The 14,446-nt window shown below is 41.9% G+C and overlaps 2 protein-coding genes across 4 annotated transcripts in view; one reads left to right on the top strand and one right to left on the bottom strand.

The window, feature by feature from the left end:
• Nucleotides 1-1,734, top strand: part of PAN3 (poly(A) specific ribonuclease subunit PAN3) — a 57,658-nt gene extending 55,924 nt beyond the window's left edge. For all 3 annotated transcript variants that reach the window (XM_028726400.2, XM_028726399.2, XM_028726402.2), the window contains one exon: nucleotides 824-1,734. In XM_028726400.2, coding sequence (XP_028582233.2) covers nucleotides 824-964 — 141 coding nt within the window. In that variant the 3' untranslated portion in view covers nucleotides 965-1,734. The remainder of the gene's footprint in view (nucleotides 1-823) is intronic.
• A 3,367-nt stretch (nucleotides 1,735-5,101) lies between these two features.
• Nucleotides 5,102-14,446, bottom strand: part of FLT1 (fms related receptor tyrosine kinase 1) — a 110,353-nt gene continuing 101,008 nt past the window's right edge. The window contains exons 26-30 of the mRNA XM_028726398.2: nucleotides 11,210-11,315; nucleotides 10,906-11,048; nucleotides 10,246-10,321; nucleotides 7,546-7,637; nucleotides 5,102-6,797 (exon numbers count right to left, since the gene is read on the bottom strand). Of these exons, the coding sequence (XP_028582231.2) occupies nucleotides 6,596-6,797; nucleotides 7,546-7,637; nucleotides 10,246-10,321; nucleotides 10,906-11,048; nucleotides 11,210-11,315 (619 nt within the window). The 3' untranslated portion in view covers nucleotides 5,102-6,595. The remainder of the gene's footprint in view (nucleotides 6,798-7,545; nucleotides 7,638-10,245; nucleotides 10,322-10,905; nucleotides 11,049-11,209; nucleotides 11,316-14,446) is intronic.

The raw sequence follows: 14,446 nt of genomic DNA on the forward strand, positions 1-14,446 counted from the left end.
GTTGTGCTGTGTGGTTTATGAATGATTATTGCCTGTTTGACTTTTCCCACTTGTCGTGTAATCTTGCATATGGAAAGCTACTACATGCTGAACGATTTTGAGGGTCCTTTCAGCGAATCCTATAGTTTTAACTGTGCACTGTGTGACAAAGTACTTTCTTTTGTCCTGAATCTTTCATTGGATGGCCCTGGGATCTAGTATTATGAGGGGGAGAAAAACATCTCCATCCATTCCCCCCTCACACACAGAATTCTATACAGCTCTATCATAACCCCTCCTTACTTACTCTCCCCCCCACCACCAATAAAAAGCTCCAAATAGTGCAACCTTTCCTCATAGGGGAGTTGCTCCAGCCCCTTGATGGTTTTGGTTGCCCTTCTTCACCTTTCCACAGTATACTTTCTGAGGTATGGTGACCATTATTACGCATCATTGAAATTGCAGGTATGCCATAGATCTGGATAATGACATTATGACATGGGCAGCTTTATTTTCAATCCCTTCCCTAGCAAGCCCTAATTTACCCTTTTCGCAGCTGTCACATCCTGGGCCGATATTTTTATTGAGCTGCCCACCCCTGCCCCCACCACATTTCCTTCTCGTGCTGCCTCAGAGGGGTTCCCAAACTCCTGGAGCAGATTTTTAGCAGGCACCCGAGGCTGCAAGGAGACGTTGATCAGAGTTGCAGGCCGAACTCTATATTCAGGATGCTCCCACCACATGAGCACACCCAAGATCCCAGCCAAAACCATTAGTTTTGTGAATATGGTATCAAGTCCTACTATATGAGTATAAATGGAATTTTTCTGCCCTTTGATTTCAGCTAGATGCTGGTGTGCCAGAAAAAATAAGCCTCATTTCCAGAGATGAGAAGAGTGTACTTGTGGTGACGTATAGTGACCTAAAACGCTGCTTTGAAAATACTTTTCAAGAACTGATTGCAGCCGCGAACGGCCAGTTGTAGTACTTGCTGAAAGCATGCAGGACGTTGCTGAAGAACATAACTAATAGCAAATTGCACTACAGCTGATTGTCGTCATCTCATTTCACATTTTGGGAAACAAAACAGCAGGAGATGTTGCACTTCAGTCAGGTACACTGTTACTTGAAGGGAAGAATGTTTTTGCTTACCCTTGAGCTCTGGCTGCCATTGGAGGCTTTATCTGTGAAGAATTTATTTTAAAATAAGGAACGCATCAGGAGTATGATGTTCCTGCTTTTATTTTTTCCACTCGTATATGCACTAATTTTAATTTTTTAAAGACTTTTCTGATCTCTGATGTTTTGCCACATTGGATACTTACTAAGGGAATCTCTTTGCAAGGACATTTCTGGGATTTTTATTTTATTTTTTGCCACTGAATATACTGCGGAATTTATTTGTTTTGATATCATTTGCACCCCAGAATACTATAAAGGACCAGGTGAATAATTTCATAGAAATTGTGTTCTGTAAATTTACAGTGTAGCTTGTAACCTCTGTAAAACCGTGTCTTATGCCACCCACTGTTAGGTTCACCAATCAAAACCAAAAGATGCATATTTTTTAAAAAAGGAAGAAAAAAATCAAGTTGGGTATTATAGAAATCTCACATGTAAAATCCCCTTTTATTTGGCTGAAGCTTTGTCTAAGCAAAGCAGCACCATTTTGAGATCTGTAACTTTGAGAGCATATCCCAGTTGCTCTAAACACAACCAGCGCCTTTTAAATAAAATACCTGTTTGTATATTTTACTGCTAGTCAGATGCATTCACATTTATGCAATTTTTAATAGAATTTTTAAAAGGAATTGTGTTACAGACCTGAGGATTCGGGAGTTTATTCATTTAATTTACTTATGGTATCCCTTTTTTGTATAAAGTTTTGTTCTTTGAACCACAGCTTTATTATGGTACTTTACACTGGATACAGATACAAAGACACTGTTTGGAAGATTAACTACACACAGCAGTTGTCTGGCATCAAGAGCTTTTGAAGTTTTATAGCCTGATTCTGGAAGAATGGTGGTCTGCTGTGCCTTTGCAGTCACTGCTTAGCCCAAAGTAATATTACTTTTGATAATACTCAACACATGAATATTCAGTCTTCAAGCCTGGGATTTCTTTCCCCGCAATTAACTTTCTGATATTGGACCTGCATTTGTCTGCAAGCTTGGGTATTCAAGGGAATTTGTAGTGGAACACCTACACTTTGATACTGAAGACTGCCAAATACGTATAATTTCCCCCCTTTCTTAAAGCAGTAGTGAAGACTGTATATCTGCGTCCTTTTCCCAGCACTGAATGTTTTAATAGCACTGGGTGCTCACCATGAAGACAGTGTGGAAACTCTCTCCCAAAGGTGTCAGGACAGACTCAAAGCACTTGCAACTGATGTTACTGGCACCCATTTTATTAATTCTCAATATTTGTAATTTCAGGTGAATTTTTAATAATTCTGTCCAGTTTTATAAGCTTTAATGATGACACTCCTTTAGATTTGCCTCAAGGAAAGCAGTGCTCTTCAGAAGGAAGGCTGTGGAAGACTAGGGACACCTGTTGCGCCTCCAAATGAGAAATTGCAGAGCCTGCAGTTTGGTAGCATAAATAAAATCAGTTGTTTTATCTGGAAAAAAATTTAAACGGAGCATAATGTTTAATATTGAGAAGAGAACAGTTGCCACACTGTTGTTCTTTTTTTTAATGTCCAAAGGAACAGGGACTTTGAGATACGAACCTGGCAACCAGTCTTTTATCATTCGCTCATGTATATGAGGAAGAGCAGCTGTCTTTTTATATGTTTTTGAAAAATCACATTGTAATTCTTTTGTACAAAAAGTAGTACTTGTATTCTAGGAGAAATATTGAATGCTTAATTTATATGCGGGCTGAGGCTTTTTCTTTTCTTTTCCCCACTGTTGTTTTCTTTGAAAATGAAAGGGATCATCTCTTCAGTTGCGGGAACTGGGAACCTTTGACGGATTATTTTGTGGACCAATATTTTGGGAAAAGCAAAAGCAGGGGTGGGGCATGTTTGTAATGCAGGGCCTTCAGTCTCATCCTTGCTGTACCAACATGCCCACCTCTGAAACGGCAAGTTGCGTTTTGCTTATTTGTCTCATTCTGTAAGTGTACATTGCTTTAGCCCCAGTAATCTCAGGACTTGGTTTAAGGTTAAAAAAATAATAATTTTGAAAAAGAGAGCAGAGAGCCAATAAGTTTCCATAAGTAAACGCCATCCAAGAAATTTCTGCTGTTGGGTAATGCATAGAACAATGTGGAGTATTGTTTGTTTTTATTTGGTCTGTGTTTTGGAATTTTCTGCTTTGGTGTTTTTTTGGGGAGAGCCCTTCTACTCCAATATAATTCCATTTAGAAGGCTGTCCAGAAACTAGCATGTTCCATTCATTGGAAGAGTTATGTATGTAATCCCTAAAACAGCGCAGCAATGTTTTTCTTAAACAAGGCACACTTTTTTCATGCGGGGAAATGATTCTGACCTTCCTATCTTTACAGCTGAAAGCACAGAAAGGACAACCTTTTGAAATCATGTGATGTTAGTCCATTTAAATTTTCTTACCTGTTCTTAGGTTGCTTGTTTGGGTTTTTGTTTTTGCTACACTGTAAATACTTTATTCGGGGTACATAATGTCTTTCTTTTCCTTCTAATTTTCCCTTGTTCCAGTAAAGTTTTAGACGTGAACAGCTTCCCCTAAAAAGCACCAGTGTTACATTCTGATGTCATGATCCCACTCTGTGTTACCTTTTAATCTTGTTTTTCATTCTTTTCATGTGTACAGCAGTATTTTTAATAAAGAATACCAGAAATAACACAGCCTTCTTTTGAGCATGCAAAGGTGTGGGTATTGTGTGCCACTTCTTGTGTAGTTGACGTAAACTATTTTATGGAGTTGTTTTCTTCATATTTTACTCCACCCCACTCTACTGCAGGGTTTGGCTTGCAAGCATTGTTTATCTGGTGTTCAGATACAGTATGCAGTCTCAAGAGAACAGTGATGTGCATTTCTTGCTCATAGGCAAATGGTAGAGCTAGCCTGTTCGTTATCAAACTGACTCCAGGTGCTGAAGTAGTCCGAACCCTCTGAAAAATGCTTTTTAAATAACTTCCACTTTTGTTTGAGCTCCCATAACAGATTAAGATACATTTGGCAATTTACTTATTGGAAAATTGCTCACGAGTTTTATGTAGTTTTCCATTTTTTATTGATTTGAACTGTTAACTGAAAAAATATATGTTAAGGCATGGTCAAGGCCTTTGTACCCTCAAACCTCCCTGTGATATGTTTTATATAAAGTGTAAAAAGTCATAGAACTTTATACAATTTCATAAAATTGCCAGTATGTCTTTTTCTTTGCATGAATTAATCTGGACCACCTGTTGCTTGAAATGAATTTTGCTTAGAAAGTTCATTCTGCAAGTAGGCTAAAATGAAAGTTGCTGCAAGTTTTGCTTCGTACACTTATCTCTGGCAGTCAGAGGGCAGGAAACTTTAGGATCCTGCCAGATATTTTTTTAAACCTGCAAAAAGTCTGCAAGACCAGTTTTCATCTTTACACCTTCTAAAAGTGCATGCGTGGCCTTGCTGTTCATTGTCCCTGGGTTTTCTTTCTCAAGCTGGAGTATGCTTAACAGGAGAAGCTCCAAGGGCTTCACCTTGTGTAGTATTTTGTGAGCATGTGGGTTGCAAAAGCATGCTTGCACATCATACTGGCCCGTGTGCCAGAGGATAAGGCTTGTCTTCAACTCCTTTCTACAGCTACACACGATGGCAAGCACATCTTTCCTGCTGACAGCTTTGAATTCAAACGATGCCTTGGGCAAGTACAGAATTCTGTGCATGCAACTGCATCTAGACCATGGAGAAAAGACTCACCTTTAGAAGGGCCCAATGATCCACAGAATGAAGAAACATCTCTTTATCACACTACCAGTCACTTAGCTTGAATTCATCCCCTTGAAACAAGGTCGATCTTCTGACAGGCCTTGACAAATACTTTGGCTACTTGAAATTGCTGCTTCAAGCCAAAACCGACCAATTCAGTGAGACACTTCTGCAACATTATAGAATTATGATGAACACAAGCAAACCAATCTCTCAAATGGAGCTCGGAAATAAACTTTATTGTGAAACTTTAGGAAGCATATGTAAAAATAGACGGTAAAAGTTAAGGCACAAGTAGGAGATATTTACATCCAGTTAAAGAATGCTTTTTAAATTCCAGTTTTTTTTTTAAAAAAAGGTTCGTTAAAAGCATTAGATTTGATATAAAAAAATATTTGTTTTTACAACTACTAATGCCCTACATGAAAATAAACCCAGGAGTTTCACTCCTCAGCTCTTTATAGATCCATTGGCTTTAATAATAGAGTCATGGCTAAATAGTTGGCTGATGTTCCATCTGATGAAAGAGCACAAAGGTTACAGACTTACGGCTTTAGAAACTGAGTGTTCTAAAATTCTCCAGCACCCAAACACTCTTCACTCTATTGGCCTTGATCCAGCTCAGGTTAATTGTGACACTGAAACCAATGAATCAAGTTTAGGCATAACCAACTTGGAACAGCAGGACCGACATCAGCTGCTTTTACAGAACAGCCATCGTGGTAGCTCACTGGTCAACCAAGGCAATGGTTCACTACCATAACTACCTGCCCCTTGGCAAAATGAACCTAGCAGCACACTCTTAGCACTAAATAAATTCAATAGTTGCAATAGCAGCACAAGATTCAACAGGTATTTCAGACAGTGCAAAGCTGCAGCTGGGTGCAGGTTTTATTGCTGATTAGCTACAGCAGGTTGGCCTGATGTGCCTCTGCTGTCACTTGCAGCTGGGAGTATAAAAGCAGGCTATAGTATAATAGATACATAGAGAACTGTGTCTTCTCTCATGGAAAAAACTAAGATGCTGCGCCAGTATTGCCTCAAGAAAACCTGAATCCTACCTGTGTTTATTGTGCATATTTACTTTGTGCAGTGTACATGTTGCTTCAGCAAGCTACAAGGTAAAGAGCTATGCAGGGAGCTGAGGCCCCAACACCCTCTGTATGGTTTTGAAATGTTTAATAAGGTATTGCAGAGCCACCCTTGCCCCTGATGCATTCATTGGGTCCCCATTACATCTGCTTGAACTGTTTCTACTGAACACACTCCTTCAAAAGCTGAAACAATTCCACAGCAGCACGACAGCAAAATGGGTATGTATCTACAAAACTCTGTGGGTAAAATAAAAGTGCAATCTCCCTTAAGCATATAACTAAGTAGACCAGAAGCAGCTTCTAGCCTGGTCAGTTTCATCATCATCCCATAGCATTGCCTGAGACCAGTGTAGGGAACTGTATTTAGGAAGTGAGAAATACAGTGCACAGGGTTCTCTTCCTGCTGTCCCCCTCACATTTGAATAGTTACTGGGTTCTTGTGGTTCTTGCTGTTGGGTGGAAGCTAGTGCTACAGCCCAGAAATAGCCTGTACTCTACAGGGGTGCAGTTGGGTCATTGAGTAGCAGGAAGGAGCGTTCAATATTTTAAATGGTGATAGTGGAGAGAGGCAGCTCAGTGGAGGAGCAGCTGCTTTGAGTAGTTCAAAGTCCATCCTTGCTACACTGGAGGAGTGGAATAGCGAACCACCGAGTTATAGCTGGGAGGAGCGAAGCCCTGCATCTGTTTCCCTTCCCAGCCTGTGCTGCCATGGGTAAATGGCAGAGTCACATCGCTGATGTGGCCACAGCTGGAACTGTAAACCTTTGGCTTGGCGGTGTCACAAAGGACAGACTCCTTGCTTCGGCTGCCAGAGAGGAGCCTACAAACAAAAACAGATGTGTGTTAGATTAAAATTATGTATCATTAATATGTTTCCATTATCCTCACCAATGCTATAGAGCATGGACTTGTTTGGGAACTGCATTTAGGATTTCTCATGCCCAAAACAAGACACAGTCTTTTCTTTTTTTCCTTTTAAGCAAGTCTGACCAACTTCCTTACTGTCCATTCACTGCTTAGAATAATTCCTGTTAATACAGCCTTTTCATGGGCAAGCCCTTATTCCCTAGACAGGAGCTAGGCAGAGGAAGGCGGCTAACACAGCATGGCAGAGGGCAGGAACAAAATGACGCTCTTGCATCCCTCCATTGTCATGTTGCCATTTTAGTATCCTGATTATATTACGCTAAGTCATGAAAGGGAAGGGCCACTAAGAACAAAATCCACACCCCACCCCCAGCTCTATAATGTGGTCGTTTTTGTATATTGCTAACTCAAACACAAGGCAGGGACCAAATTGACCAGTGCTGTGGGAGGAGCTGTAAATCTTCCCCCTTTTGCAATCTTCCACCTGCCCATAAAAACCACCCCATAGAACAAGATATACCCATATGATACCTGATACCCATAGGGCAAACAGCAGATGAATGGAGAGTGGTCTTTCTCAGGAAAATGGCTCACAGGAATAGGGTTAACACTCCCTTTAAGTGACAGATTCAATTAAATTCCTAGCAAATGCCCCCACTTTGTGTCTCGTTGCATCCTGAATAGTCGTTGAAATCACATACCCAAAGAAAGTTTGCTTTTGTTTGCTGCCTGTCCACGTAAAACGCTTCCGTTCTTCTGAAGACAGCACCATCCCACTGTCGGCCTGGTAATCCTGAAAAAGAACACACCTTCGGTAATGCAACTTTGTTCCTTGTGTGTTCAAGTTTACTACAGTTACACATTGACTCTGAATAACCCATCATCTACATGGCCCTAGATTGACTTTTTGGTAAAAGTGCAACCATGTAGGGTGTTCAACAACTGTGCAAAATGTGTACCTGTGTATGCAAAGAGTTGAGTTTGTACACCAATATTCACATGTAACATTCAATGACCATAAAGTCTGTGTACACAACAGCTTAGCTGTACAAATCAACAAGGGTACACCCACAAAAACTCGTATATATTTAGAGACAGCTTGTACTAGTATTTGGGGTAATATTTGAATAAGCCTTATGTTAGCTGCAAGAAAAGTGGTGTATGAGCAGTGGTAAAAAAAGTATTTCTGTTCCCAAAAAAGTGATAAATTATCAAACTGATAACTACTACTTACAGTGGTGCCTCGCAAGACGAAAGGGTTTTCCGTTTTTTGTCGTTCTGCAAGACGAATTTCCCTATGGGCTTGCTTCGCAAGACGAAACGTCTTGCCAGTTCTTGCGAGTTTGTTTCCTTTTTCTTAAAGCCGCTAAGCCGCTAATAGCCGTGCTTCGCAAGACGAAAAAACCGCAAGGCGAAGAGACTCACGGAACGGATTAATTTCGTCTTGTGCGGCACCACTGTAGTTGACCCTCTTCGTCCACTGAGACTAAGTAGGACTGCACTTTTGGGTGTTATGGTTTAGCATATCTTTACATATCAGAGATATTCTTGGAATTCTCTGAGCGTAGACTCAGTTACAAAAAGGACAAAAATGGGACACAAAAAGGAGACCTGGCTCACAAAAGCAAGTTTTACAGACTCCCAGTTCTTCTCTGGCTCAGATTAAAATTCCTAGTTTACCTATCCAACCACCTCACTGCTTCTCATTCATCAGCCCTCTTCCTTCCATAAATTAGTCTTGGAGCCCCTTCAAGCCAGTGGTGTTTTTTGCAGGTGTTTTCTGCAATGTGTTGGGCTCATAGCTTCTTGCTGAAATGCTGTAAATTTTCATCCCACAAACGTTTATTTTTAAAAAATAAATAAATTTTATTTTCAGTTTTTCTTAACAATATTTTACATCAATAGAAATCCAGCATTACCATACACAAAAATATTCTGTTTCCCCTCACCCCTTTTGTGGTTTCTTATTTTAAACCATAACACTGCATTTTCTTCGTCATTTTAATTATTAATTACTCCTTCAAATTTTCTTTGAACTGTTTGGTTTAAATTAATCCTCCTAATGAACATATGTGCATACAGTGACATTTCAAACAATCTACAAATTTTCCCCAATCACTGATAAAGTTTTTCATCCCACAAACATTCTGGGTGTGTGTGTACATGTCCCCTTTTGGTGTTGCAGAATATACTTGCAAAAAAGCACCAGTTTGGAAGGGTCCTGCCATTGACACAATAATAGCGCATTAGTGGTGGATTTACACTACACTGCCCCCTCCGCTGCACTGGTTATTATGTGCTGCTTTTGCCACGTTGTTGCATTATTGCCATCTGGAGGGGGCACTCTTGCACAACTAAATTGGGCAATAGGGTGGGGAAACAACCCAGAACCTTTGTGGGACAAAAAGTTACAGGATTTCAGCAGGAAGCTATGGGAAATGGCACTGGTTGGGAATGAAGCGATATGTCCAAACCTAAACCTTTTGTAGGCACAAAGAGCACTGATCGTGTATATCGCTTTTGTAAAGAACTATGCAGAAATTCTGGTTTTAGTATGTTGGCTGTTTGGCCGTGATAATAAACATTCATTTATTTAACACCACCATGAGCACAAATCACTGTGTACGCACAATAAAAATGACATCAGGAGGCGCTCACTCCATGTTGTGATGGGAGCAGATGGGGTAGTACACCAGCTACAATTAAAAAATTTGTTCACTACTAATACAGCAGTAGAGAAGGCCACCATAGCTCCTGGGAGTTATAGTTTTTCCAAGGGCTACTGCAAGCTCCATAGTCCTACCTCCTTTAATCTGCTGCTCCTATTGAAAGAGGTTTGGGGAGGTAGGTGAGTGAGTGATTTCAAAAAGTCAGAATAGCTAAGTAAATTTTTTTAAAGTGATATATTCCCAACTTTTTCCCAAGTCAGTTTGTGATTTGGGGAGCTTGCCCATCAACTGCCCTGAGGTTCAGGTGAAAGGATTGGATAGAAATGAATGAATAATTAGACTAGTTCCACTGTCACACTCTACTATGACGAACGGAGAAAAGGCCAGCCATGGTGGGGAGTGTGCACTGCATCCCTCCTAGAGGTCCCTGCAACATACAAACACTCTCTCCACACAGGTATATCACACCCAGCACATTATTTATCATTTGGCTAATTAACAGTCTGAAAAATAAATAATCAATGCTACTTTTAAACATGTTACTCTCGCCGTGTACATCAGCAGGACAATACCAACTTGCACAGCAAAATGAGTCACTCTTCCCACAACACCAGCCCATCCTGGAGGAAGATGACCACAAAGGATCTGTTGTATTCCTCTTTAGCTCAGCAACACAAGGCTGAATCTAAAATGGCACACACCACACATTTTAGTAGGTAGATCGTGACTTACATCACATCCAAGTTTGTTTTTGGCTGAAAGTTCCTCAAAGGTCTTGACTTTCATTCTGAAGGCATTAACATATCTCCTTGAAAAGCAAGCAGAAGAAAAAGCTTGTTAGATGATCTCAAAACATACCCTATACAGCGGTACCTCGGGTTAAGTACTTAATTCGTTCCGGAGGTCCATACTTAACCTGAAACTGTTCTTAACCTGAAGCACCACTTTAGCTAATGGGGCCTCCTGCTGCTGCCGCGCCGCTGGAACACGATTTCTGTTCTCATCCTGAAGCAAAGTTTTTAACCTGAAACACTATTTCTGGGTTAGCGGAGTCTGTAACCTGAAGCATATGTAACCTGAAGCATATGTAACCTGAAGCGTATGTAACCCGAGGTACCACTGTATGTACATTGAGCTGCTCTGTTTTATATTCTTCCTACCTGTGAACATCTGAACAAGGGTGAGAAACACACTCTATGGGCGGGATTTAACTAAGTTGTTGCATGAGCAGAATGAGACCCAGTTGTGCAACAGGACTTTGCCCCGTCTTTCCACTCACATCCCCTAAATCTGTTCTGGATGGTTGGGGAAACTTTAGCGGGCATGCACGAAATCCATGCTGCTAGTCATTACTTTGCTATATACGTAAAATATCTTGGTATTCCATCATACCCAGTGTTTTCGATGCTTGTGTAATTCAAGGCTGGTACTGAATGATTTCCTCTCTCATGAGGATGAGGGGAAGTTGGAGAGGAATGGTCAAATTCAGGATCCACTGATAATATAGTATTCAGAGGGATATAGTCTTTGCCATCCTACATAAACAGAAGTATAAAAATTATCAATCAGGAATAGGGTGAAAACAATGCCAAGCATTGGAGTCCACAAGCTCCCTAGGGAGTCCATTCCACTGTCAAACAACCATGACCTCCCTGAAACGCCATAAACATGGTGTACACTGCATTTTGCTGCTTGCCTGCTTTACGTTTGCTTGAAGTAGATCTCCCAATCTCTCCACTAGCTCTGAGAATCTTGGCCTTTCCTTTGGATCCCCTTGCCAACAATCCAGCATGATCTGATATCTGCCAAAAGCAAAAGACAGGGTATCATGAGCACTACTTCTATGACTCACACTTGAACAGCGGACTTCAGATCTGCGAGCCACCCTTAACCCAAACCTGCAACATGGGATCCATTTTTAAATTATTTTCTATACACGCCCACCTCCCCACCTCTCTTTTCTCTCCTACTTTCTAACTTAATCTCTCTCTGATTTTATGCGCTTCAAACAAAATACAGAAATGGTGAAAGTGCTACCGATACCCCCAGAGTTCAGAGCATTTGTGTGCCTTGAAGAACTAGTGGCGTAGCGTGGGGGGTGCAGGGGGGGGCCGGCCGCACTGGGCGCAACATCTGGGCAAATCCACGGGTTAGGGGGCGCAAATCCACGGGTTAGGGGGCGCAAATCCACGGGTTAGGGGGCGCAAATTACTTGCCTTGCCCCGGGTGCTGACAACCCACGCTACGCCACTGTGAAGAACCATCAGTGCCGTGCAGTAGAGAACACATCAAACCTCTTGTAGTATTTCAGGCATTTCTACAGAGTTAAGCTACAGAGTTAACTGTTGCAGTTTTAATTATTTTTCATAGGATTTAGGTTCTGAGGAAAGTGAGGAAGAAGTCGGTACAGTTATGATGAAACTCCTGCTTTTTCATTCTTCCTCTTTCCACATGTGAACGATGAACAAATACTTAAACTCCTCACAAGGCTCCATAGCTTGGTTGCTCGCTTGCCAGACTAATCTCAGGGCTAGAAAAATCTCTGTTGCATTGAAATCTTAAAGCTTCTCTACTGCAGTGTAAGCCCATTATCTCTTGCCCTCCAAGCGCCAGTTACGCCATTGCTCACATCAGCCTTTCATGTGTTTGAAAGGTTATCAAGCTGCTGCATCGACCTTCTCTGGCATAAGCCAAACATCATGAGCCCTCAGCAGCCTGCATCACAGATCTCTGCCCCCAATCTCTGATAACCTCTGCTGCTCTTCACTGATTCCTCTCTCAGTTGTTATCCACACACCCACCCCAAAAAGCACACAGGCCTCACAATAGCCAAACCAGAAAGTTTCATTCTGTAGTTTTGCCATCATAGGACTATTAGTAAATGTGGTGGCTGAACAGAGTGATGCTGGAGCATCAAAGGGGGAACGGGATATCACACATCTCATGTGGTATCTCTTGAGAATCCTTGCTTTTATTTACCAACCTCCCCATGCCACTTAAGATAGGATTGCTAGTGTGTGGGCAATGTCTGGTAGATTCTCAGATGCAGGGATTAGGGATTTGTTTGTATAACAAAGGAGGTTCAGTGGCTTCAGACAGGAATTTTAACCCTCATGCAACTTTTGGCCTCAGAATTGAGGGCTATTGTTGTTGCAGTTATGACATTTATGAAGTTACATCTGACCCGGAGTGTGTGTACAAAAATGCAGAAAAAGAAATAAGAGGGGGGGGGCATACTTTAGGAGGTAGCAGTCATGCATGTGCTACACATGTGAGATGCTGGGGAAGTTCTTCAAGCTCAGACTAGAAACCTAACTTGGGAGGCCTGTAAAAATCCCTTGCAAAAGAAGAGGTGAGTTTTACAAGCCCCAAATGTCTTCTCCTACATAGATGGAAACCCCAGCAGGAGAAGACATCCCAGCTCCACCCAACTTCACACAGGTATGTTTCTGTCATTTGCCTCACCTGTCCCTGCTGCCTTCCCCATACCCAAAGGTCGCTCCCATTTTCCCTACCACACACACGTATTCCCCTGTCCTACCAGTAGGGAGCAGCAACAGTAGGAAAACATGGCAGGTCTTTCCCCCCATCCTCTAACAGCATGGCAGGCAAGGAGGATTATTAGAGTTGTGGTTCTTCCAAGGGCTCCTGCAAATGCACCTGGATTTAAATTAATCTGGAGCCTGTATTCACTGGGATTCCTAATACCACTGATCCTAACAGGCTCTTTTGGTGTCATCATATTGCATTGCCATACATTTGGATTTTTCTGGGAATATCCTGCATACAGGAGTCTGGTTTCATCAGCGGTTGGGAACCTCTAGTCCAGTGTTTCCCAACCTTGGGCCTCCAGCTGTTTTTGGACTACAACTCCCATCATCCCTAGCTAGCAAGACCAGTGGTCAGGGATGATGGGAATTGTAGTTCAAAAACAGCTGGAGGCCCAAGGTTGGGAAACACTGCAGTCCATGGGCTTCAAGATCAGCCCAGCAAGTTGTTTTGGAGGCACCACACCCATCTTTCTTAGCCTGATGTCATATATGACATCAAGCATGGGAAAGTTCAAGAGGCAGCTGCTGCAGAGGAAGGCAAAATGTAGCACTTCTCGAATTTGTCACTTTTTTCTTTTGCTCTGAACAGAGAAATGAAAAAAGCACAGAATTTTGCCTGCAAAAGAAGAAGGGCAGTGCATTCTGAGTACACTCCCAATTCTTCCTTTAAAGCCACTGCTTGAATTCAAGCTGATGATGCAAAGGAACAAACCATCCTTTGCAGCCATGGCTTGAATTCAATCCAGTTGCGAAGGAAGAATTGGGAATGCAACTGCAGATTGAAGCCACAATCAGGTGAATGAGAGGCTGTGTGGCCTCACCTGTCAAAGTAGTCTGTGTGGGGCTGGCCACTTCTGGACCTGGCCCTCTGGCTGAATCCAATTTCCCAGACCTGACTTACAGGATCACCACCCCAAAAACGTTTTGATGTCCCTTTCTGATATCATGTTCTCCGTGAATGTGTCTCCATAGGAATTACACAAAATCATTCTGATTGTGAGACGTGCATAGGAACTAGTATACATCCTAAATTGTGTGTGTGTGGCCCTCCATCCTGTCTGGAGCTTAGGGGAGCTGAAGTCCAAAACATACGGAAGACCACAGCTTAGCACTCCTAATTATGGCTTAGCCGAATTATGTTTTTAAGGAAAGCAGAAAAAAATGATTCAGGAAGGGGTGACTTAAGAGTAGAGAATGTGGTGCTTAACCTTTTCACCACCCATAATTTCTCTGTTCCAGTTTCTCCCCCTTAAAACTAGGTTAACTATCTGCCTACAGCAGGGGTGGTTAAGCAGTGGCTCTCTAGATATTGTTGGACTACAACTCCCATCATCCCTGACCATTGGTCATGCTGGCTGGAGATGATGGAGGTGGAATTCAAC

This window comes from Podarcis muralis, chromosome 4 (assembly GCF_964188315.1).
Source record: "Podarcis muralis chromosome 4, rPodMur119.hap1.1, whole genome shotgun sequence".
Classification (NCBI taxonomy): Eukaryota; Metazoa; Chordata; class Lepidosauria; order Squamata; family Lacertidae; genus Podarcis; species Podarcis muralis.